This window comes from Orbicella franksi, chromosome 3, assembly GCF_964199315.1.
Source record: "Orbicella franksi chromosome 3, jaOrbFran1.1, whole genome shotgun sequence".
NCBI classification, from domain to species: Eukaryota; Metazoa; Cnidaria; class Anthozoa; order Scleractinia; family Merulinidae; genus Orbicella; species Orbicella franksi.
Genome location: NC_138147.1, coordinates 23,437,041 through 23,463,424, shown reverse-complemented (window position 1 = coordinate 23,463,424; position 26,384 = coordinate 23,437,041). Strand labels below are relative to the sequence as shown.

The following is a 26,384-nucleotide window of genomic DNA, read 5'->3' as shown; positions in this document are numbered from 1 at the left end:
ACTGAAATGAAGAGAGCTCAAGTTTTTGTAAGGAAATACAACCAAAAAGTGGAGCTTGAAAATCCAGTATAAGCATTTACCAACATAGAAATTTGGATAATAAATAATACGAAAAGACCCTCTCTCTCAGATTGGCTAGTTTTACATGTGATATACAGTGATTGGTAGTTTTACTCTCGTGGTTTTAAGAACACCGATTTAAAGGATGAGGTCGCCCGAAAACGGAAATAATTCTAAGGTGATGTATGGAATTTGCCAGTTAAATCTTAGGCTTACATATTAACTATGATACAACGAAATCTTGCGAGTAATTGGTAAAGTTGTTCAGATTCCTTCTTCAGCGACTGGAGTTTGAGATTTCCCCTTGGGGTGCGTTATTTTAAAATAGGCTTTTACTAGCGACTCGGCCACATGAAGAAAGTTCTTATCTTGTGTTATCTTACTTCAGAATAAATCTCCTAATACAGTATAGCAATTTGTTCATCCCTAGTTTTGTAACACAATTAAATGCACTCTACAATTGTGAAAATAGTTTAAACAATTTAACTAAAGCTCGTTCTCTTTACTGAATGATCATAAATAGTAACATTAATGCACAGCAAGTGATTTAGACATGTAAGTTTTTTTTTCTTCTATTTAACGAGAACCTAAATTTATAGAACGTAACAGCAAAACTATATAACTCTCGTACCAAAAAACGAGTTTAGCTCACCTAAATAATTATTTTAACGACTAGAACTTAATTATCATAAATTAATCTATTTTGTAATTCTTTGCAATACAAAAACGTCAGCTTAAATTGCGTGTAACTACATGTCTATATCGTTGTAAATTGGTAATATATTTTACATGGTAATGATTTCAAAACGTAACCACTCACTCCACTGTGTGAATGAGATTTTAAAATATATTGATAATTTAGCTTTTCTTGCCGGGGCTGCGCATTTTTTATCTACAGGCAGTATCTAAAACTTCATTATGCATCTCCGAGAGACAAAATTTGTTTCCAACAAGGGAAGAGTTATAAGCTTTAAAATGCAACTTGAAAATCCCGCAAGAGAGAATTCAAACCACAATTGGAAAGCAGATCATATGAAAATTTGAGTAAAATTGCTTCGAATGAGAAATACAAGGCCCTTGCAAGCATTAAATCATCCATTTTGATAAATGAACACAAACAATTATTCCGATAATTAAAAAAACCTTTTTAGCAAGCTTCCAATTTTGGTTCCATTTGTTAAATGCACGACCACATACAGCGTTCTTGAACGAATAAAACCCATTTGCTGGAAGATGAAATTGATTGATTGTATTTATGAAGTATTCATTATTTTTCAATATGTTTTACATGGCAACAACATGACAGATTTTCAAAACTTTTCTTTCCTGACACACACAAGCAGTGAATTCTCTTTCCAAACGCATAGCTGTGTTTGATAGCAATCAGTTTCACCCATTCCCAAGCCTCGTTCCTTAGATTTATCTCTCTATCTTGTGACATTTCTCACTAATGAGTAAAACCAATGACAGTTAGGCTCGCTAATTAATTTCCACTAAGTTCGGTTTGACTCACGATACGTTCGACGTCTGAACCGAGACTCGGAAACTCCTCTGCTAAGTTTGTAAACGCATTTAGAAAAAAGGACATTCATTGAAAACCCTTAAGGTACATTGATTACATTTTGAATAAAAAACAGCATTTAGACTGTGAATTATCATCTCGTAGATTTTCACCGCACTAAGTGGATCTAACAACAGACTTTCACAGAAAAATAATGACATTCCTAGAAGTCGCGATACTACAACACACCATGGGGTACTTAACAGAATAAACATCCATGTATGTATCTTACAGTGTGTTTACAACAAAGTCACTTAATGGAGGGACTACGATTGTGTTTCTTAACTATGTTCGGGAATTCGTTTTATCGTGAAGAATTCTAGTGTATGTAAAAGGTGTTTTCGTGACTTTCAAAGACGCGTAGCCCGATAAGAAGTCCTTGTAGGAATCTCTCCAGTTTCTTCTCTTTCCCTAACGTAAACTCCTGTCGTGACTTCTCTTCGAGACATACTGCTCTTAGGAGAGATATTCCCCTCTCGTACCGTGACAGCTTCTATCGCGGAGGAGTCCCTTGGGGGTACATTCTCACTTGGCAATAGAGATCTTAGTCGAGCTATTTCACAGCGGGCTTGGTACAAGTCAGCGGTCTGCTGCATGGCTGCGTCTTTGATGGCGCGGTGTTCACGCTGCAGTAACTAAAGAAATATGCAAGCTCTAAGTTCACAATGAAATACCCTTGAGTAAATAAGTAATTACTGGAGGAGACCGAATTCAACAATTGCCTCATAATCCATTTTTTACGATGACTAAGAGTAAAGATCATAAAAACAATGTCACCTGTAAGGAAACCACGGACAAATGTGATATTAAATCAGAAATTTCTGTAGGGTTTTGGTTCCTATGAGAATACTTCCTTACCCTCCACGAATTGCGAAATTAAGTAATTTCAGTCTTTCTCGTCGCTGCTAAGCTGGGATCTCTCATAGTACATTCATTCATGTGATTCTACCATACCAGTTTCATCATATTTGCATGCACATCCAATTAAATATCACTGATATAACTCTCGGTCACTAGATAACAACTTACCACGTTCTGTCGAGCCAGGTCAAGCTTTTCACACTTGAGCCTTGATATCTCGTTTTTAAACATTTCCATTTGTCTGAAGGAAAATGCTGAAAATCAATGCGAAACCAAGAGTTAAAAATTGACTGCATAAATGCTAAGGCGTCAAACTATCTCAAAACGTTGTAATCAATAAAAAAACAGTACAGTTTCAATTATTTCCGTTGATAAACCAGCAATAAAAGTTAACGAAAACCTGTTGATGCTAGCGGTGTACAAGAAAGTGGTTTTTTATAACTACGAGTAATTTTGAATACCACGTTTGTTTAACGTAACACAATCAATGAACTAGTTAGCCAAGTACGTCAGCAATCCCACTAAACTATACTCACCAGTAGAGGACAAATCTTCAGTCGAGTTTAAAGCGCTGCCGGTGTCTAGTTTGGGAAGTGATGGCGGTCGTTCGTCAAACACCTGAGAAGAAGTAGTGATACTTTTTTCAACACGTGAAACTTAATCACTACAATAGACGAAAAATATAAAATTGTTAAGAGGAAAGCAAGGGGCGGGATAATGCGGGTTCAAGTTACTGACCTGTTCCACTCTCTCGGACTCAGGGTCTGTTGGATCAAACATCATAAGGCCAGGTGGAACAGAGCGTGGCCTGTTTGATTCTGACACATCAAACAAGGGCGAAACGATGGCGGTTTTCTTCTGCTTTTGTACAGGAACTGGACTCGAGCCCGCTGCGGACGCGGACTGTGTATTGACAGTAGGGATATCTTGCGCTTTTCTTCGGAGATAAGGCGAGCTTGTCGGTATGTCACGCTCCTTTCTTTCTTCTCGGGATTTGCGAACGTAATGTATAGGAGATGTGCTGCTTTCGGTCGCAATTGAGCTTGACTGAGTGTAGCCTTCAATTCTACCAACATCCACGCTGTCCGGCGTGTCCGAGCCCCTTCGGTGACGAGTCGGAGACCGATCGTACGTCGTAAGTCTAATTGGCTCGTCCGACTCATCTTCGGGCCCCGAACGGTATCCGCCGACATACCGAACTTGGTATTCTCCTGGAGAGCTTCCCTCGTAAGATACTCGTGAAAGTGGTGATTTGTCGAGCACTCGAGAAGGAGTCCTATAGGTACGATCATAACCTTCTAGTATAGGCACTGACTGCGCGTGAGTCATGTTCTGGGGCATATTCGACGATAGTCGAGGTGATCCTGCAGAATCCGAAATCTTTTCTTTCCGTGGCTCTGGCGTCCGTGAACGTGTGTTATGTTTCCTCGGAGAATGAGCTTCCTCATCACGATGTCGAGACATCTCGGACGTGTTCGATTCAGAACTGGAATCGTCTGCCGCGTAAAACACAGCGCTGCTTTTGTTCTGCTCTTGGATGAGAAGCGACTCCATACTCTTACAGCGGCCCTGAGGCTGCTCAAGGCTGAAAACAAATGCATACACAGGTAAGATATCGACAGATACACAACAACTAAAACACAGGGGACAATTGGAGAAGACTGACATCAATTCTTTTTCAAAATTGCTTGTAACAGTGTTTGTATGTAAGCTGTCGTTCATTTCTGAGAATCTAGTGGTGTATCAAGAGAAACTAAGCGATTAATTTCGGTATTCTCATCACCTGTTTGGTTAACAATGTATTGAGAAAATAGATGTGGATAGCTTTTGGAAATCACAGGGTAAAAATCTCTTTCTCGAGAATTACATGACATCGATGTTCCCGGTATGAGACTGTTACACTTGCTATCACCTTTACGGACGGCAATAGGCAGTTTTAAAAGTTAAATAACTGCTCTGTTTCTCTACTTTTATTAGTGTCTGTCCAGCTACACTTATTGACTCGACTTACTTCTTTGGTGGCTTAGGAGCCTTCCTGGGCGCTAGCAGACCTTGTGCAGATTTTCGTCTTTCCTTCGCCTAAATGGGAATAAAAATCACATCACCTCTACATCAATGATGAGGGTTGAGGAAGGCACTTATGAGGCGCAGTAAGGAAACCGACTGAGTGTGACCCAGAGGTTGAGAGCGGTTCAAGCTGTTCTAGTACAAAGCACTTTGCTTACTGTCTAGCATCCGATTCAAAAGATGTTTCAGCAGTAATACTTGCATAATAAGTTTCGGCCACATGTTTACACCGTTCGTGACCACATTGCTCACTGGGAGACACAAAACGACTAAAATAATTGTGAAAACACATTGAACAACGTGTAAAGCTCTTATATGCTGCCATTTACAACAAGCTCGAGATTCTCCATGAATTTCTTTAAAAGGTAGTACAGTGGAACTCCACCTTACAGTCACCCCGTTAATACGGCTACATTTTCATGGCCCGTGTTAACGGGGTTCCAACGCACTAAAGCTATTACGTTACATGAACACGACGGAAAAAAAGGAAGCGAGATGAAAGTGAAATTAACAGAGAAAAGCATTGCATAGGTTTTCTTGCTCACCCTCTTGGCCCAGGTCTTAGGAAGGCTGTCATCGGAGTCCACGTCATCTGATTTAGTAACACGTGGCTCTCTCATAGAAAAGGTGCGACTAACAGGGCTGCCTTTACGTAACGCATTCCTGATTTTGGATATCTTGTTGCTCCTCCGTGGAGTCTAAAGCCAGATACACACACACAATTAAAGATTGGTGATATGGCATTAAGACATCTTCTAGTTGATGATATTATTTACTCTCATCACTTGTTTCTCGGCATTGTATTTACATAATAAGGAGATATCAGACGTTGATGATAATAACAATCCCTAGCTAGAGCCTTACCACCTCCTCCCCCACAGCATCAAGAATCAAAGCATTCTTTTCAAGTAAATCTTTAGCTAATCCTCGAAGTAGAGTGGAGCGTGTTCGGTCCTGAAAAAATACATAGACAAAAAATAAGTAACATGTAAACGGCGTACGGGTACTTAATAAGATTAGAATATTATTAGACTCACCGCTAATTTGGCGAACTCTGCACTGTTGTAAGCTGACAGCTCTGCATTTATCAGTTTGGTCAACAAGAACTTGCGAAATTCAGGGCCCTACAAACGACCAAATGATGCTCATCATGACAGGAAGCTCAACATTTGGTTTTAATAAGGGAATGAAGGAGGACACCAGGAAGGACAGACAATGAGGATTGGAAAAAATGTTTGAACGGAAAAATCGTGCAACATCGCAGTGACAAACCTTTTTAAAAATTGCAGGATTTGGTAGTTTGGGCCCAAAATGAGGAACATCTTCACGAGCTGTCACGGACACCTAGAATGACATCAACAATTTTTGAACTAAATAAACTAGCTTCACACAATCGAATTACCAAGATCATTTGGTTGGTCGGTTGGTGAGATACAGAGTATGTGGAAGTTGACCCTCATTCAGACATCACTAAAAACAATTAGATAATGAGCCCGAGCTTTCTTTTGCGTGACATAAATCTCTCGAGTCATGATCTCAGTAATAGTTTTGATATTAACCTACTAGTCGACTAGTAAATTATGTAAATCTTCTTCACAGATACATCGAATAAACGAAAGAGCTACCGCCATTGCACACAGCCAGTAAGTTGCGTAGCTTAAAAAGGAATGGCATTCGTGATAGAACACTAGCACTTAGATTATTTCTTCTAATTCATAGAATCAGTCCACTCAGGAACAAAGCCCAGCACCAAAACAAGAGAATGTTGTTCAACAAACCCTGAACTGGGGAAAAGACGCATTTGAATTTCAAAACATATACCACACCTTGTATCTCGTGTTGCTGGTGTTTGGTTCCTCGACTTGTACTACTATGAAGACGTGTAGAAAATGCGAGCGGATAGAAACTGGTGAAAATGGCGTGTTCTCATCCTAAAGGCAATCACAAAATTGCTTGTTAAAGAAAATGAAGACCTATCCATCACTGAATTCTCCTACACCGCAATGTGCATGTGCCTTCAACAAGAAAATACAGACCAGCTTTTATCCTTCTCTAAGAAAAATATTCTTCCAGTTGTTAACTGAGGCTGTGAAAAAAAAAACTTTCGAGAACATAAATTTGTAAGGGAGCAAACTAGCTAATGCTGGTCTGACAACTGGCATGGCTTTACCTTATTTATGTTAGAAAAAGAATCGGAAACAATTCGAATGTTTCCACAAACGTCTGCCAAAAATGGCTTACTTGCTCTCATAGTCATTTAAATAACTAGAACACTGAGAGAAACTTACCTGGAAAACTATAGCAACAATATCATTGCCAATGTGCCTCTTTCTTTGAACCTTGAAAGAGAACAAAAACAAGATCGGTAAATCTACAACATACATGTAACCATTAGGTACACAAGTTCAAGCCTTTTAGTTCAGATTCCAATTCTTCTAACTGAATTCAGTTCTGGGAATTTGATGAGAAATCAAAATAATATCTCCTAGTTGATAACTGCACTTGTTCTCGTCACAGATTTGCTTTAAAATTCACAGAATGATATTGCAAAGAGAAATGAAACCATCATTATTTAGAATAAACGGTGAATTATCCAGGTGTAAACGAATGTGCTTGTCAGCAAGAAAACGGAGACGCTAACACTGAGTTCATCAGGAAAACGATGATAAACTAACATATCGGTAACACTTCCTTGTAAAGCTAAACTTGAATTTCATTGACACTGATTATTTAGAACATTCAAGTTTTTTCTCCATACCTGTTGGTTGTCCCCACTACTGTACGGTAGGAGTGTTGAGACGTGAAACATTATCTCTCTGCAATGAAAAATAAAAAGCCATGATATAAACATGTTAATAAGTGGTATTCAAGCATGCCACATGACCAAAGACAAAGTACCGCACAACAGAGAGTCAATCATTACACCAGCAAAAATCGATAGTAAAATGGGATAAAATGCGATTTCTTGTAAATGCCCAGAAAATAGGCAAGCTTAACAAGTAGTTGCAAAAACCCTGAGTAGTGTACTCCAGTCTGTCACAATGAAAATGCATTTGTAGTTATTTGAAAACAAAACCAAAGCCATTCCAAAAGGTGATTGGCTCACACGACGTTTTCTCTGCCATTCCATTAAATTCAGACATACATAATAAACTAATATATAGACTTAGCCAAGCCTAAAAACAGAGCTCCTGAACCGGGTTGTTGAAAACCAGATTAAGCTAACCCAGGATAAGCGAAAATTTTTGAGTTTTTTAAACTTTGCAGTGAGGTTTTCTATTCACATTGTTTGGCCGTCTGAGTTTGAATAATCTCAAACTACACAAAAGATGAACGGTGAAAAACATTTTTACACAAGAAAAATACATATTTTGGTTAACTTTTAATCCTGGGTTAATATTAACCGGCTTCAAAACAACCCTGCCCTGATTAAACAGTAAGTAAATCTGGCTTGAGCCCGCGATCTAAATTGAAAAACCAGTACTTGGTTGGCGGTCAACTTTAAGAAAGCACGTGATATCCATGAGCTCAAAACTTGAATCCGCGATATGGTCACGTGATACTGATCAGCAGATACCCTGTTTTGACAGGTGTGAATTGATCATAGCATGGATGACCAATATCAAAGATGTACGCTGTAAACCAAGGCTACGTAATTATGTACATGTCTCGGCACAGGCGGCCCAGACGTTGAATACGATTAATACGTGACATTATGCTGTTGGCGATTGCGTTACAATTTTAGCCGTTTATAAGACAATGTATGAGAATGCTTCGAAAATTACTCTAAATGCTACGTGTAGAAAATAATTTGAATAAAATGGCTTACCTTGTGTTTGCATTGCGTTATTTTGATGTCTCTGGGTTCCTGGAGGTGGTTTAGAGCCATTTAGGCGAGTTTTACTTTCTGGCGGTTTGCTTCCCCTAAAGAGAAACGAAAGGCTGGCGACCCCCTGGCCCGACGGCCCGCACTCAAAGCTCCGTAAATTCCACAAAAATGGTCTAATCTCGTCAAAATTGCTTCATGGCAGCCGTCGATAACTCTTCTTCCCATTCGCTTTCTCCCAGGGTTCCAAAGTTTATCTTAACCGCTCGAGAATCGCTGGTTTTCAAGCTCTTGCTTTCCATTTCTGCTCCCTTTCGATCCGTAACCGATTATCTTGGGCACAGGATTTGAATTTCTAGCTTAACGACCTCGCCTTCGTGACAAAGTCGCCTCCAACCGTCGAGAGGCACGGAACATTGGTCAGTTACTCGTTGCCATCTCTCGCTGTAGTTAACAGTGCTTTTAGGCGCTAAATTCAGCTGGACATTGTTTGCTCCTTGTATTTTTGCAGTTAACAGTGCTTTTAGGCGCTAATTTCAGTTAACACCTCGGCACGGTGCAATTTTCATGATCAAAAAATGCCCCGTGCCTCTCGACGGTTGGAGGCGACTTTGTCACGATGGCGAGGTCGTTAAGCTAGAAATTCAAATCCTGTGTCCAAGATAATCGGTTACGGATCGAGACGGAGCAGAAATGGAAAGCAAGAGGTTGAAGACCACCGATTCTCGGGCAGTTAAGATAAACTTTGGAACCTTGGGAGAAAGCGAATGGGAAGAAGAGTTATCGACGGCTGCCATGAGGCAATTTTGACGAGATTAGACCATTTTTGTGGAATTTACGGAGCTTTGAGTGCGGGCCGTCGGGCCAGTGGGTCGCCAGCCTTTCGTTTCTCTTTAGGGGAAGCAAACCGCCAGAAAGTAAAACTCGCCTAAATGGCTCTAAACCACCTCCAGGAACCCAGATTCATCAAAATAACGCAATGCAAACACAAGGTAAGTTATTTTATTCAAATTATTTTCTACAGGTAGCATTTAGAGTAATTTTCGAAGCATTCTCATACATTGTCTTATAAACGGCTAAAATTGTAACGCAATCGCCAACAGCATAATGTCACGTATTAATCGTATTCAACGTCTGGGCCGCCTGTGGTCTCGGTCAACTTATTAGCTGGAGTATCGCCGCCATGTTGCGACATTGTGAAGCATATGCACCCACAAGCAATATTGCTGGCCATTTTTACCACGAGAAAAGCGATTCACAGATTTCTATGAGTATGGAGCTCCACTTGGCGGCCTTTTGGGCTGCTGGAGCTCTGCTATTAAGAAATATTAAATGAAGGATTTCAGAGAGCACTCTTAGAGATACATTAAGTACCGGTAGTTCTTACTTGGAATCCAAGACTGTGTGAATAGACGTTTCTCCTGTTTGGCCATGCTTCACATCCAGGCCTCCATTAAACCTGGAAAAAATAACGCAAGGAATTGCACTGAGTGAAATCTTAATTAACACTGACTATAAAGGAAAGATCTGTAACTAACACGACAGAATATGTAACTAATACAAAGTACTTATATGTATGTTAAAGAGTTATGACCCATTCTGGTACTAATTGATCAGTCGTAGTATATGATTATCATATTTATAAAAAACCCTACGTAAATAATGCACTAATTTCTATTTGGAAACTTAAAGTGAAAACAAGACAAAAGGGAATAAAGAACGTGAGTTTACTCTCCATTGTTACATGCTATATACTATAATCCATCAGATGTTTCACTGTGTTACAAAATTTTACATAAGAGATAAAATGCATACATGCACATGGACATGTAGAAACATTTCAACAAAATTCACAGCTTACCCTTTGAAGTTTTTCAGAGACACCTTGTCACCTAACAACTCAAGGAACTCATTCATGCCTGCACTGTGAGTTTGATTGCAAAAATACTCCTCTTCTGTTGTCTGAAATTATGCACAACACACAAATTATTACATACAGTGACTGATATCACACCTGTTTTGCACATATAACTTCTGCAACAGGACTATCTAATAAATAGAAAAAATTTCCATGTTTCCACGCAGTTGTAGAAACACGAGTGGAAGTTTGGGAGAGTGAGAAATGCTGTGGGAACACAAGTCAGAAGTCGATAGGCAAGGGTTTGCATAGTTTTATCAAGTTCTCCCAAACTTTTATGGAAAAAATACACATGCTGATTGGTTTAAAATCATATTGCTGTAACTCCAAAAAAACACACCAAAGTTGTCACAATTATGTTGTTCATAATTTTCTTTTTTTTTCATTTCACCATATATTTGCTAACATTTATTAACACTGTTTGTAAAATTGTGAATCATTACCTGTCCATATTTCTGGTAGATCACTCCAAACTTGAATGAATTTGATAAGTTGTGTTCATCATACTTTACAATCAGTTCTGATGCCTGAGATTCACAAAAGAAAACATAGACAGTAAGAAAAGGCAAAATGAAAACTGACAGGTAGAATAAAATCATGGAAGGAACATTCCTAATTTGAATAAAGGAAATGTTTTGAGTTACTTGAGTCGCTAAATATGTAAATGTACATGTAAATGTGATACATGATACTAAAACGCTGTTATAACTACAGTGTTCTTTACAGTGTACTTAGATTTAAATATTTAGTGAGTAACATTGGTGCATACAGTCAGTGGACCTTTCTTGGCGATATGGTGGCCATTTTGAATTCCATTGTTTCAAATAGCTATTATGGGATGCTCAGGAGGTAAATACATACTAATATGCCCCCTGAGCATCCAATAATAGCTATTTGAAACAACAGAATTCAAAATGTTTGACATATCGCTAAAAAGGTCCATAGTTAATTTGAGGAAATACCAGAGCTTGTGAACTGCAGATTGAACATTATATTACAATATCATAGATGGTTTTTCTTTCCATGTAGTACAAAGTGTCAACAGTGAAAGACTATGAATACAAAACAACTGTGTGGAGGTCAGGAGATATTGAACAGGAGGTTACCGATATTACTCTTTTTTATATGGCAAGGTGGTCTTGAGGTAAATCTGAGCATTCTGATTGGTTCTTTCTTGGTCAGGATTTTACAATATATGGATCGTTTCCTCCATGGTCCTCCTTGTTGTTGACTCTACATTAAATTCAATATAACTGCATTACAATGTCTAGTGCGATTATGATAATTATGTACCTTAGGATGAGCCAAAACTTGAAATTGATCCACATTGTCTGCATCCTCCCCAAGAAGATACTGAAAGGAATTAACACAAACTGCTTACAAACACACAACATGTACACACTGCATGTTATAAATAAGCTAAAACCACAGAGCTAACCTTGTTAAATTAACTGTGTTCAAGCTCAGCCCTCAAAAGCGTCAAAAAAAAGTAAAATTTGACATTCTTTTAGTGAACATTTATTTTAAGGGAATTTTGGTACCTCTTGTCCAAACCTTCGCTGTTAAGATTGCTCTTTTAAATATATATGTCAAATTATTCTTGCATTTTGATTGGTTCTTACTTATGATCAATTGGAGACCAGACACATGGATGACATCATTAACATTTTCCAGTTTCTTTATTCTATAAAACAAATAGAGTCCATGTTGCAGACTGCATCTGTCCAGTAATCCATCACAGAAAACATGAAAATGTGATAAGAACATCAGTGACTTGGTTAATTGCCTCCTGTGTCACTTTTTTTCTTACTACATTTTGACATCATCTGAGATGAAATTTACTGAACACACTCACAGCAACATAGATTACAGCTTTTACCTGAATGAACCCCAACAGGTCACAAAGGAAAATCATATAAGTAATGAATATACAACAGCGTTTTAGATAATTTACACAGAGCTGTTCCAGGGTATATTACTTACCTTAGTAATCTCCCTTGGACTGGGATTTTCAGATAGATTTTCTATTGGCAGAGAGTCTGCAATAGTCTTTTCAGTTGTTCTGTTAAGTACAATGAAAACAAACAATTGTCCACAGCTTAATTTTAATTACACAGTAATAATTATTATAAGTAACAATTAATAAGAAAACTTGTCATTGAATTATGTGTAATATTTAATTTTTTTGGTTTGTACTATACATAGGCACATGCAGTCTGTGACTGAAAAACTAACAGCATTTTTTTGTAATGCATTACAAAAGTTGCTAGCCTATGTCAATTGAAACAGATTCAACTGCAGGTAAATCTGGCTGTGAACAAGTACCCTAATGAGCGCTCAGACCCTGTCATATTCCACTCCTTCCCTCTCCTTTTGTTTGCTAGTATGATTCTGTATAGTAGAAGTCTATTTAATGGCACTTGCAAACAGTTCCCAGACAAAATCCAGTAACTAGTGATCTTGTCTGTGATGCAAACTAAAAAGATGCATGTCATCAAAAGGGTGTGAGCTACATGACAATTAATAAATCAACAAAAGGCTCAATGTACAGCTGTACCTTAAAATAACTCTGATAAATCCTTGTGTGTCACAGCCATCCAGCTTTTCAATCTCTTGCTTTACAGACAAGATAACAGGACCAAGTTTCTCATCATCACAAATGAAGTTCAGATGTTCCTGAAGTGTCAACAAACCAATGAAATTATTATAATTATGATAAAACATGTGCATTGTACTGAGCCCACATTCACCTCTTACGATGTTGGTTAATTTTGAAAATGCAGTGTCATAACTATACTGTATTTTGATTCAGACAGTCATGTACATGAAGATGACACTTGCATGGCTGTGCTGAGTCAAAAGAACACGAACCAGAGTGTCCACTTAGTGCATGAAAAATAAGACATAATTATAGGCATATCAAAGGTCACCTCAGAAACCAAAAACCCAGGGAAATCTCTTGACGTATTGTACAGCATGTCATTGTTAGATGACTGTCTTTAAATTATACCTTAAGCCACAAACATCTCACTTGACAAGTGAAGCACAATTTCAAATTAAAGTAAATAATTTCCAATAAAAGCTAAGCTCAAAGCTACGTGTACATGTAATCACCAAATTTCTAATTTAGACTTGTTTTATCAAACAGAACCACAGAGGACATAATCTAATCAAGCAACAAAGTCTTTGAAAGCAAACCTTTCCAATGAAATCCCTCCTGTAACTCTGGATGACATTACTTGTCTCAATCTTGCAGTCAAGATGCTTGAAATTGTTGCCATTAATGTTAGAATGGTTACTTCCTTCCAACCAGTATTCACCCCCAACAGGCAGAACCACTAAAGGATAAGGTCCACCTGCCGCCAACACCTGCAAAGCATAGGGGATGTTGATAAAACATGGCTAAAATTAACAAATCTATGAACATCAAAGGTCAAACTCACCGATGATGATCTGGCTGAGACTGTTGATCATGAGGTCTTGGAATTTGACCAATATTAGCTCCATAAAACTAACAATGGTATGTTCAATGTGCTTGCTTATTTTTAAACGGAATTATTTTGGAATACATGTATACAGTCTGAAATATACAGGCTATCAAATGCAGTAGTCTTAAGCTATGTCATGTACCTCTCTGACAGGGTCAAGATCTCTCGGCATTGTATCCTCTTTCTCCTCTTCTGGATCAGTTTCTTCTTCTTCTTTTGAAATATCACTCTGAATTGTGATTTAAAAACATATCAGTATGCATGTAGGTCTGTGTCAGAGCCTAGTGGCCTATCAGGCCAGTGCTTACTGCACATGTATCTCTAGTTTTTATAACATGGATCTAGATAAGGAGTATTTCTGCTTCCCCCTGGATGGAATGTAAGTATATCACAGGGTTAGCCCCAGCATTAAATTGCCTGGTACCCATTGCTACACCTAGGCAGAGAGAGGCACTGTGAAAGTAAGTGTGTTGCCAGAGGGCATAACACAATGACCCCAGCCAGGGCTCATAACTCAGAACACTTGGTCTGGAGTCCAGAATAATAACCATTACGGCACAACAACTCCCAGTACAAGAACATGTAAATTGCATGTACATAATGAACATTTGTCATCAAGAATGAAAATCACTATTTCCCATGCTCCCAATGAAGACAAGTCCATGTTTGAGCCTAGTTGCCCATCAGGATGTCCCTTACATGTATCCAAGGTTTTGACACCATGAAGGACCAGAAATCTTTTTACAATGTACTTCCATTTGGATGGGATGCTAGTATTAGTCTGAAATCCATTCATACCCATGGTCACTGTAAGAGTTAAGTGTCTTGAACACATTTCAGTGACCCTCACCAGGGCTTGAACCCGGACCATGTAATCCAGAGTTCAGCACATTAACAATTATGGCACAATGCCTTCAACAATAAAGATGAAAGGTACATAACATTGTTAGAAGTGCTAAAATGTGACATGATGGGGAGGTTGCTGGTGCAAATGCCTGTAAATCATCTCTGCATCAGTGAATTGATGGGATAACCTGAGAACAATGTTGGGAAAAAGCTGCAAATGTGTTACTTACTAGGAAATATCCACACCTCCCCTTCCCCCCCGGAAAGATTTTTGGTTTGAACCCCCCATCCCTCTGGAAATTCCAGTTTTAGTTAGTTCTTTTCTTTACAACTTTGGGTTTTTTAGACCTCATCCCCCTTGGAATTTCCAACCGCCCCCTTGGGGTGGGTATGGTTATTATCCGGAACCATACAATGTTAGTCCTGAGGGCACTGAACAGATGAGCTATTAAGGTGTGACCCATTTACTGGGATGCTAACTGAGATGTGAACCACTATAATTGCAGAGGAAAATGTAGTTCTAATGGTATGCAGCTTTACTACAGAATGACCCTGTTAAAACACCTGCACGTACAAGGGTTATGTTAAATAACAAACTAACCTCTTCAGCTTCGTGATTGACGTCTATCTTTTCAATAACCAATGACGGTATATACCGAGAATCTGGCCTCAACAGAACAGGCAATTCAGCTCTTTGGTCTTCAATACGATTTGACTGTAAGGTGACCACAACAAAAATATTAAGTTATTGGCATAATGTTTTGGTTCTTACTTTTGTGTACTGTGCCACAAATTTGTTTTCCAGAAACAAAAAAATTGTAAATCAGGTTTTTTCAGGACTTGTTTACCTCATATTACTGTGGTTGTAGTCCAAAACAATTAAAAATGTTTTCAAACTTTTAAAGCAAAGACATATATTGCAACATAAATGAGCTTTTAAACAGCCATTTATGATTAATTCAAATTAGGTCATGCTATGCTTTTAATCACATAGTGTATATATATGTAAATATCCTTATTAGCTAAAATCATTACATGAACAATTACATTTATCATACAATGTAGTTTTTCTCTTCCTTTTCATTGGCCCAGAACCCATGTGACAGGCAAATTACTGCGTACAAACAATGGTCTGCTCATGAATAATTGTAACCACACTCTCAGGTGACAAATAGCAGATTGCTTCCCTGAACTTTCAGTAAAGTCTGCATATGAACCAAGTGGCCCATCAGGCCAGAGCTCATCCCAGTTTCTGCAGCATAAAGTGACTAGGAGAACACAACACAATATCCCCAGCCAGGGATTGAACCCAGACTGCTCAATCCAGAGATAAATGCCCTAACCATGAGGCCACTGCGCCCAACTCTGAGCTTTCAGAGAGTGACTTAAATATTTTAAAAACAAACTTGGTAATCGAATGATAAAACAATAACTGAACTCAGTTATCGCAAAATAGAATGATTTGTCAGTGTCTCCCAGATGACCACTGACAAAACACAGTATTTCTAATGAGTTATTATATACTATCTTTTTGCAAGTAAATATCAAATTAAATAGTTGGACCCTGGTAATTCAAACTTGGTTATTTTTAATTCCCCATTATTTCAAACTCAAAACTGTTTCCCTTGGATTTGCTCTTCATTCATTTACTATCAGCTATCTTGAACTCTGGCTCTTTCAAACTACAGTCATGTATTATTTGTTTCCCCTGAGAACTCAAAATAGCGGGGTTCAACTGCACAATGGTTTGGCTGCTACTTAAAACCTGTGGTTATAGAGGTACGCACAGTCAATTTTGAACAAAACCAATACAACTGTATAATGCACACCAGTACTGCTATGAAAACACAGTGTTACATGTACATGTAAGTTGCAAATTATTGTGAAAATTCAATGTACTTAATAATGATATCACCCATCTTGAGTAAACATAACTTACCAGTGCTACTATTAAATCACACAATTTATCATGTTCTTTCTGTCAGTAGAAAAAGAAATGGACGCAATCTCAGATATGAAATGTATAAAAAATTACCTCTAAACTGACAAAGTAACAAAATTTTAAAATGCATTCTGACTAGCCAATAAAAATACTTTTGCTAAGTGATCTTAATATACAGAATAAGTAGAAAACAAATACATAAAAAAATAAATAAATAAATAACCAACTCTAGCTCACAAATTGGCAGCTGCTGTCTAAGCATACTTGCAAGCTACTTAAGACATTTTCAATGATAAAAAAAGCATTTTTATGCAAATGCACTGCATGTACATGTACTTGTAAGATGGTAATTTAGTGATTCAGCAGCAAATGAAACTTCAAACCTACCATTTCCATTCCAGTCTCAATAAGGGGCATAGTCCGTGGATAGGACTAAGTGCCAGAGAGCCCAAAAGGACAAACCGTGAACTGTCTTTTGTCTATCTCTCATAGCCTTGCCCTATAAAGAAAACTGACAATAACTATTACAGCTTCTAAATCTATATATTACAAGCTGTGTTACTCAAAGACAAACTTGAGATAATCATTTACACATTACAAAGAAACCCATTTGTCTAAACATAAACAAACAGAAAAACTACTTGGAGCTGCTGAAGGTTAAAAGTATTATCTCCTGGTAAAAATTAATGCATTGATTTTCATGAATACCTAACAGGTAACCCCAAGGTTGATAACCAAGTCTATCAATTAGTCAATAACAATCTGACAATATTTCTCAAAGCACTTACCAAATAGCATTATTATACTGACAAGGAGTCTATAACTAACTAAAGGTAACATGATGTTTTCAATTGATAACATTTCAAGTGGCATCCCTTTAGGAAAATTCCCAAATGCAGTAAATAAATTCACTCTACAATCATGGTAATAAACTAGTATTACTAAGTGTTTTTCACAAGCGTGCCCACAAAACAGTTTCTTAAAAAACAATAATCCCATGATCAATATGAGATTCTAATTATCCTAACATGTGATTACCCAGTCACGCAATTATTAAGTATGAAAAGCTTTCAAGTGATGACCGTGAGATTTCCCACAAGTACCTTAATTTTTCTATAAATATGCATGAAAGTGTAACTATAAGACTTCTGTTTTGGCAAGCATATATATCTATGTATTTTATTTGTAGAAAAAAAAAAAGTCACACAATTAAAAATTAATATTAGAAAAGTGCAGATCAAAGTGCACCATAAACAAAATTGGAACATAACAAGCCAAAAATTAAAGAAGACAATCACAACTGCTGTTATTCAATAAAATCAACTGTACACCTTGTGTGAGAGTTCTGAGAATTCACATAAATTCACACATTCAAGAGAAAGAAAATGCATGCCCTCCAGTAGAAATCCTTGCTCTAACTGATTGTTACTTGTTTATGATTTTTCCAAATGCAAGTATTTAGTCACAAACACTACATTGATCTCTCAGGTACTAAGCCATCAGCATGTGGTCTCAAATCTCCTGCTGTTCAAAGGAGAAAGAGAGCATGCAAGCAGAAACATGTCTTACTGACTTGACCATGATGGGTAGTTTGAACATTTATGATCTATTGCAAGCTTTGCTCACCGGGCTACACTGCAGACACGTCATCTCACTTAGCATTACTTATTTTCATACATAAATGTAATTAACTTCCAAAAAATGTTTGTGTAATAAAAATCAGTAAATAATAGGCATGCCGAGTATTTGCCAACAAGCAGAGCATTGCATAATGTTTAACATCAAAGAAATACTTCAAGATCATAAAATCTATAGCCCTAGTTTAAAACCATGACTTGAAAACAAACAGCTGGATAACAACAACAATAAAAGCTCTTTTTATATTGGCAGGATCACGACCAAAAATAACTTGAGGGCTGAATCTGATTGAGTGATAGTGATGGAACCGAAAATATGACTACAACCCTCTGGGTATTTCATTTTCTTAGAAGCAAAAAAGCTGATTTCATAAAAAGAAATCATACTGTAAGTTAGCTTAATGCTGAAGGTGATAGCTATAACATGTAAATTATAAAAGGGAACAGAAAATTGACCTTTATAAGAATGTTAAATGTTTATAATTGTTTTCTATCAGTTGAATTATTTTGATTCTCCCAAAGAAAACTAAACAAAAATAGCAAAGTTTGGATAACAACGAAAGGACTGTCATTGTTATTTTAGAAAGGAAACCCAAGTACATCCTGAATACCCTAAGACGTGATTACTTCACCAAAGACGATTTAACCACATCCAAGTTATAATATTGATGTGGCCCTCAGAACATCAAACAATTGTTTTAACCGAAGTATGAATTCCAAAACAGAAATTGCAAATGACTTGACAAAGACTCTATTGTACTAAGAAATAGGTGTAATTAAGCTCTTTCTCGCTCCTTGCGAAGGGAATTAAATTGAATGCAAAACACGACAACTTGTCACAATTCATGTAACAGATAATGACTCACAAACCGCCCATGATATTTAAGCTGGTTATTTCAAAAATGGTTCACTTGCTTTACAACATACCTCTTTCGTTAAGAATACTCGATTCGAGCAACTTATGAAACAAAAGTTTCAGGTGGAATTGTCTCTCGAATCGCGGAAGGCGCTCGATTAATTGCTTCAATAGTAACCTCATTTGCCGGGCCAAGACAAGGTCGAAGAAATGTTATTTTCGATAACACAAGCGCTAACCATCGCTAAACAAACCTAATTGCAATAATCAGAAAGCAAATGGAAGACTAAATTTAACGTACAAACATGACAACCCGCATTCACTTACCGTCAGCTCGGGCAAGAGGATTTATGAAATTTAAATAAGAAAGGTTCCCGTAAAAACTTGAAGTCTTAGAAGTTACCGCGTAACGCCTCGAATAAAAGGTCACGAAATTTCCTTTCGGCGATGTACAACGTGTCCGTACCGCCCAGAGTCGCATACATTTGTGCTCACCGCAAAAATTACCCAAATAAATATTTATCTCGAAATCAGCATAGGAACAATGAAATGACATAAAATGTCTACTCAAGTACGAAAAGCACTCGAGGCTAGAAACGAAAGCGGCAGTCAAGATTGGTCTACATGGCGTAATTCCCGACTTCTATATCAATATTCTAAATTAGTTTTTCTCCGAAGGGAACGAAATAAAATTATACAGTTTTATAGTCTTTAAAGGTTTCTTTGTTCCCAATATATTAAAAGTAAACTACATAATACACTAGCAGCAACATGAAATTACAAAAGTTAACAATATTGACAGCTGGCAGGCTGTCGTGGAATTGTGCTGTAGTACTAATGATCAACGATCGAGAAAATGTGTAACGAAACGTAAATCAACGATCGTAACCCAAAAATACATACCTTAAATGATGCAGTTGATTAAACAGAAAAAGAGACCAAAGCCTCCAACAAAAGCACAGCTAATAAACTGCAAAGTTTGCTGAACTTTGAAAACGATTTTTCTCGACGAGAATTTGAGCTTCCTATAAATAGCCACTGACCTGTATTGGCATGGCACTGCGGGAGCAAATGGAGTTGCGAAGGGGCCTGGTTCCCATTCGATTTCGAATGAAACATCTCTTACAGTTCAATAGCAAAGGGAGAAAAATCAATAATTCAAGGTTTTTCGAACTCAGTACCTAACAGAAAGACTGTGCATGTAATCATTTAACAATGCAAGAAAACACAAAAAATTTGGTCAAATTGGCAGAAAATCTGGCAGAAACGATTGTTACGTCACACCAGGCCAATATATAAAGTGCGGGAACCATTGGAAACAGTGTCAATAGTAACTTCATGTTCTTATTAGATCAGCTCCTTCGTAATAACAATGCTACCATTTCCAAAGGTTTTTCAATCTATAATTAACAAAATGCCAAGAATGACTTTTTTTGCGCTGACTCGGCAATGCTTTACTATTTACCGCAAAATTCAATTTTTTCTCATCGTGACAAATTCTCCATTAACCCGTAAAGATCCAATATCTTCAATATCCGTGAGAAAGCACAGTAAGCAGTAATATAACTCTTAAGCATGCAATCGACGATATTCATGGACCATGTGCATGAAATACAAAAGTTTGCTTCTAGTAAAACGCTTTTGATTGTGTTGTCAAGTTGTCATTAACGCTTCTACACTGCCAAAGAAACGGACTCCTTCATAAAAGGGACACATCATACAAACATTTCCCGAGGTCCTGGTGAAACCAAATGCATAAATCTCTTCCGGCTTAATACCTCTATAATAAAGACAGCTAGCCTCTCCTCTAAAGTGTTCGTGCTATCAAAGTGATTTGATTGTACGATGGATAATCAATGGCACTGAAAAACCCAGACTCGCGAATCGCCGAGAGGCTGGGACCCACGCCGATACACATGTTTGAAAATATCCGAGACTGTTACCTAAATGACTCTAGGTCCCGAGGCAGAAAGAAACACTTAGAAACGAGACTTAATGACTAATCACAAAGGATTCTGCGATTTCCAGTTCGGATCAAAAGTTTCCCAAGACCCCTTCATGGCTTGCAGTTGTCGATAATAATTAATGCAATTATAAACACTTTTTAAATATGAAAACATAAAAACCGATTTTTTATGGAACTGAGTTGAGGTTTGCTAAGTGATTTTCATTTATATTATTTTTAGAAGATATAGTTACTCAAAATAGAAGTCTATTTTAATACCGGCGCTCTCGTCGAGGTTCTGTTCACATGGTTACTCAGTATGGAATTACTCGACCATTGAAAAGGATAAACATTAAATATTTCCCACACGCTACCCCGGTTCAATATTTAGTCTTCATAAACTCAGCTAAGTAAAGACTTGTTGTGTTTTCTTAAACAAGCCTCCATATCGTACATTCAAGGGTGTTTCGGGGTGGTAATTGTCGGTGTAAAATGCACGACTTTTACCCTCCCGCAAAAAATGCGAACCAGAGTTTGACAGATAACTCCAGTCAAAACATACCAGAAGAGGAAAACGTTAACCTCATTCTTCCAGTGCCATCCTTGGTTTAATTTATGTTTTTATAGTCCCAATTGTTTTATTATAAATCAATGTACATTTCTAAGCCCTTGCATCACAAGCACACCCACTTCCCACAATTGATAAATTTATTTCGGTACTATATATAATTAGTGACTCTTTCGGTAACTTTAATTTATCATGCAGTTTAAAACAATTAAACTAACTTACGCAATAGAAATATCAGTTTATGTACCTTGTATACTGGAATCTCTCGTTTCCAAGCGGAACCTGTCTGGTCATTTCATTGCCGAATATGGAGAGGTCTCTTTAATGCCGAGAACAGGAGTGAAGAATTAATCATTGAATACTGTTCCAATGTGAGTGACCAGCTAGATTGATTTTCATGGTAAAAGGTGTTTTCTAACAGGAAATAAATTTTATTGTGAATCTACCAAAAAAGCTTCAAGAGGTTTCCACGCGCGTTTTCAAGAGGTGTCCACTTCAGGGGGGGGTGAAAATATATACACAAACTTCAATAGACCTATTTATTGAACTGTTCGTGACCATGATTGAGTGTTCTCTTGAGGGGGTCGTCGTTAATTTGGTAGATGTTTGTCTGTATAGGTTTTTGTTGACATTTGTTTATGTAGTTAGGGCGTGGTTTTACAAACATCACGAAATCAACTTACTAAGAACAGTAAAAAGAAATCAACAGATATAGAATGTAGCTTTTACTCAGTTATTGAACTATTTTGCCATAATATATAACGTGACTTTGATTGATATTCATTAAGAAACTGCAAATCATGCAATCTTCCAATTAATTAAGCACCGTTATATCTGCGCAACTGTCAAATGCCGCTCTCCAGTCCTCTCCAGTGGACGTCGTTTTTCATAAAACGCCGTTAGCAAGCAGAGCTTGAGGCACGTAATTCGAAAAGGGGACTTGAATATTTTTTCTATGGATGCTTCTAACGTCACGTAGAAGTACAGAGCTAGATTTCCAAGTTGCCTATCTAAACGTTAGCCTCAAAGGTTCGCGTAAAGTCAATACAAAGTTCACCTCCCATATTCGATTATAGAAAATATGGATGATTCTTTTCAACATCGGTTTGTGTCGTGACCGTGTGCACTAATGACGTATTGGGATCTTTCGTAAAATCTAGTGCAACCGTAAAAAAAAAAAAAAACTTTAAAGATTTGCCTGAGATTCGTAGGTGAAGGGTACGTTAATTTAAACAGTAGGAACAATACCACTAAGTACATGTTTTAATTATGTTCTCGGGCAAAAATAACCTTGTCGTTTATTCGGATAGCTTAATGTCAAACATGCAGTATGTGCACTACGTACCACTTGGAAATATGTCTGCAATGAAGCTCAGTACCAGACATTTTTATTTTTCATCTATTATATTACGCTATTATTTTTATTTGCTTTTTTTGTTTACAGTGTTTTAAATAATGTTGTCTCTTTTTGATTGCTTGTAGAGCCTTCTGGCGTTTTTTTTGCAACCTGAGTAGTAATAAGTAATGCAACTTGTGCGATTGTTGGTGAAATTTGTGCTAACAATTGGTTTCGTTTCAGACTTACATAGGAAAATGTCGTGAAATTTTGACAAAGGTAGAAACATCTTTTCAGCGGTGGCCGGACGTAGAACTTCATAAATCGTCGTAGAAAAAGACAACCTAATTTACTTCAAGGGTGACACTAAATCTCGCAGCTTACCATAGTAAAAAGTCTTGACAATAGTCAAATTGTCATGATACAAGACCAGAAGCATATCACCTAGTCTAGGTGGCACGACACGACTCACCTTGACAAAGGCTTAGGTCGACCAGTAAGCGTCATACTGAGGATTATTATAATGAAGCAAACCAGCAATGATTCATTCTAGAATAGTTTCAAAAGTGTGTGAGCTGTCGTATCATCTTGAACTCACAGAAGCATAAAAACTAAATCACATGCCGCCACTCTGGGCGCCCAACTCCCATACTAAATGGCGTCGAGATAAGAGCCGACTACATTGCATAGACTGAACGTACACATACAACGGGTATGGAAAATGTGTTGCTCTAATACACACTATCAAAGCATTGTCAAGAATGACTCACCAAGTAGTCGAAACACAGGGTACATTTCTTACAAAAGGACAGTAACAAAGGTGGTTATTGCTTCAAAAGACCATTGTCGTGAAGTAGTCCTCTCGTATGTAAGCACTCAGCGGCAAGCAGCTGTATCATCAACAATACATCTGTTAGCTTTGACTGAAATCACGAACCACGTACAGAGTGCAGGAGGTTCTGAATTGTAGAATATAAAAATATTTATAATTACTAGTTTCGATACTAGTCTATCACTTTTGAGATTTTTAAAATTCCCTTCTGCGTTTCTTTGTAACACGCAATAGTTTTATATCAGTATACAGAGTGTTATAGTGTTTTGATGACCTGTGCTAACAGCCGAAATATTAAAATTATATCAAACCATCTGCTTTATTGATATTCTCTTTTCCTTCCAAGCAGAATATAACGATCACGAAACTGTAACGGGCCCGGAATAGAATCAATTGTTTTAGTTTTCTGGGTTTAAGGCTAAGAATTCTTGCGCGCATCATGGATCAATAGCAGATCGAGTCAATAATAAACCTCATAGAAAACGTTTAATTTAAATTGGCGTCGTCACTAGAGATCCGCCCAATAGACGTGTAGGCTCGTGTTCCTTTGTCAAGTTAAGCATATATATAAATCAAAACTAATATTTTCTGAAAGCGAAAATAAATTTGAATTCAATGATGGCAATTCAATGCTGTTAAGTATTAGAAATTTAAAACCTATAGGCACTAGGAAATAAATGAGAGCCGGGTGAAAATTAACGTTTAAGCAAGTCCATTAATTGATGCATACGTGAACGAGCCAGTATAAGTTATAAGACGGGATTGCTTGCTTATTAAAGGAAATTTCTTGTCGCCTCAGTGATTTGCCTGTATTAAGTTTACTCGCAAGGGCCACTGGTCTAGGATGTTAGACGACCGAACTCAGATTTTGGAGTTTTCGACAATATTGACCACACCAGGCAATCACACCAGGCTAATTTATGTGATCACATCTCAAAGGAAAACATGTAACTGGTTTCATGAGCGAGAACAGCACACAAGTTCTCACTGAATGCATGGGTTGGCTCTGAGCTGATTAGCGAAACTGCAAGGTCGACGGTTTTAACTAATTATGGATCTGAGAAATAAAACGACGCCATAGTATTTACTGTAGTATTTACTATAGTATTTACTGCAGTACTTTTTCACCGATAGGAAACATCAATTTTCCATCCACTAAAGCAGTATTCTATTGCTCGTTTTGTTTGCACAGAATAAATATAACACTTCCCATGCAGCAAAATTTTACACGAAGCACTAGATTATTCTGAAACAAGCCATTTCTCAAAGGGCCAAAAAAGGACATAATAATAAAACCTTTGCTGCAGTTATTTAAAAGCCACACTGACTCAAATAACGTATTGAAACTCATATTAATTAATCAGTTAATTCCCAAAAATGAACATCATTATTTTCCAGATATAATACGAGAATAATACAATGTGATCGCTATTCAGGTGATGTTCCACCATATTCTCATAACTGACATAAAAGAAACTCATGACAGTCAGTGAGGAGAATTTATTTTTCGACCTTGGTACGGTGGGACAAGCATAAACTTCCAAGTTTGTTGTTTAGTCATGAATGTCAACTTATTCAATGTTTCTCAATAAGCAAAGTTAAAGGTAAACTGCTTAAATCAGAAGGAAATTTGGTACAAACCTTGTTTGACAACGCAGGCTAAAATCTTGGGTGTGAGTTAGGAGTGATGCCAGTTGCCATTCCTTTGCTATTAATCCTTGGTATATTTACCCTGGAGTGATCTTGGCACAAATAAAAAGCGGCTTAATCTTCGAGGGCGGATATATCTGACCAGCTCACGTCGTGGTATGTTCCGAGACATTTCAAGGCGTCATTTCTGAAATATTTTGAATATAATTAGACTGTTGTCCTTCTCGCTTTAAAATGATTTAGAGACAAATTTAGTTGCAGACGTAAAGTAGTCTGCTTCATGGATTATATTTGCCTTTGGCCATATTCCGCATGTTATATCTGCGTCCTTCGGCAGTTTTACGAATTACGTAATCTGACGTCACAACTAAACGACAGTCCAATTGGTTGCCATGGTAAGCAAAATATTATGTTTCCATCACACTATGAGTGGAGTATTATTGTTGAATAAGAGCTGAAAGTTCAAGGAAAAAAGATGTTTTGTCAGCACTTTTACTGGTAAGCTGATCTGGAATCTCTCAATTTAATCAACAATCATTTCACCGACCAACACTCAATTTCTGAAAATTTGAGCGACTAAAAAATTTTAATTCTCTGCATATTTACTAAAGAAATATATTGCAATATTTCTCAGCACTCTAAATGCAGGCAATGATCACGATTAATTCGTTTCTATTAAAACCTATCGAATCTTCTCGACCATAAAGTATCGAAAGCTACTTCCTGCTGTTGTCTATAAGGCACGTCTCGTTTATATATTGTAGTTTTTATCAAAAATAGTTCCATGATAATAAAACCCACCCTCCAGACATTTCCGATTATTTGGGAACATTTTTAGATGCGACATCTGTGAACAGTCTGGGGGTCCTTGTTCGTCTTCATGGACTAAGTTTTGCATGCCTTTAGTGTTCGATGACAGTGAGGTCTTCGTAGTTTTTTCTTTCACGTCTTTTTGTGAGGAGCTGTCACTTTGGCCTAAATCACGTAAGCT

General features: G+C 37.4%; 1 protein-coding gene across 7 annotated transcripts; it reads right to left on the bottom strand.

Moving 5' to 3' along the window:
• Positions 1-541: 541 nt before the first annotated feature.
• LOC145481700 (uncharacterized) lies at positions 542-25,887 on the bottom strand. 7 transcript variants are annotated; one of them, XM_081460224.1, is made up of 24 exons: positions 25,385-25,887; positions 16,957-17,068; positions 16,567-16,605; positions 15,229-15,342; positions 13,924-14,010; positions 13,492-13,662; positions 12,851-12,969; positions 12,277-12,355; positions 11,587-11,646; positions 10,737-10,820; positions 10,237-10,337; positions 9,763-9,834; positions 7,308-7,365; positions 6,838-6,888; positions 6,376-6,480; positions 5,822-5,893; positions 5,587-5,673; positions 5,414-5,503; positions 5,095-5,247; positions 4,494-4,561; positions 3,221-4,067; positions 3,019-3,100; positions 2,651-2,736; positions 542-2,256 (listed from the first exon to the last, which is right to left on the bottom strand). In XM_081460224.1, exons 2-24 carry the CDS (start codon positions 16,984-16,986, stop codon positions 1,972-1,974), a joined length of 2,940 nt encoding a protein of 979 aa, XP_081316350.1. In that variant the 5' UTR covers positions 16,987-17,068; positions 25,385-25,887; the 3' UTR covers positions 542-1,971. The 7 variants fall into 7 exon arrangements, with proteins under 7 accessions (XP_081316350.1, XP_081316348.1, XP_081316347.1 ...); XM_081460222.1 differs by lacking the exon at positions 25,385-25,887 and adding an exon at positions 19,966-20,350; XM_081460221.1 differs by lacking the exon at positions 25,385-25,887 and adding an exon at positions 17,358-19,904.
• Between the last annotated feature and the right edge of the window lie 497 nt (positions 25,888-26,384).

What these genes read in the sequence shown, in the direction of transcription:
- LOC145481700 (XM_081460224.1), bottom strand. Translation starts at nt 16,986, where the DNA reads ATGCCCCTTATTGAGACTGGAATGGAAATG. An exon ending in GCTCCTAAGCCACCAAAGAA is followed by an intron (nt 4,068 to 4,493) that starts GTAAGTCGAGTC and finishes ATTTGTTTTCAG; the next exon opens with CCTTGAGCAGCCTCAGGGCC. An exon ending in AGTCCGAGAGAGTGGAACAG is followed by an intron (nt 3,101 to 3,220) that starts GTCAGTAACTTG and finishes ACTTCTTCTCAG; the next exon opens with GTGTTTGACGAACGACCGCC.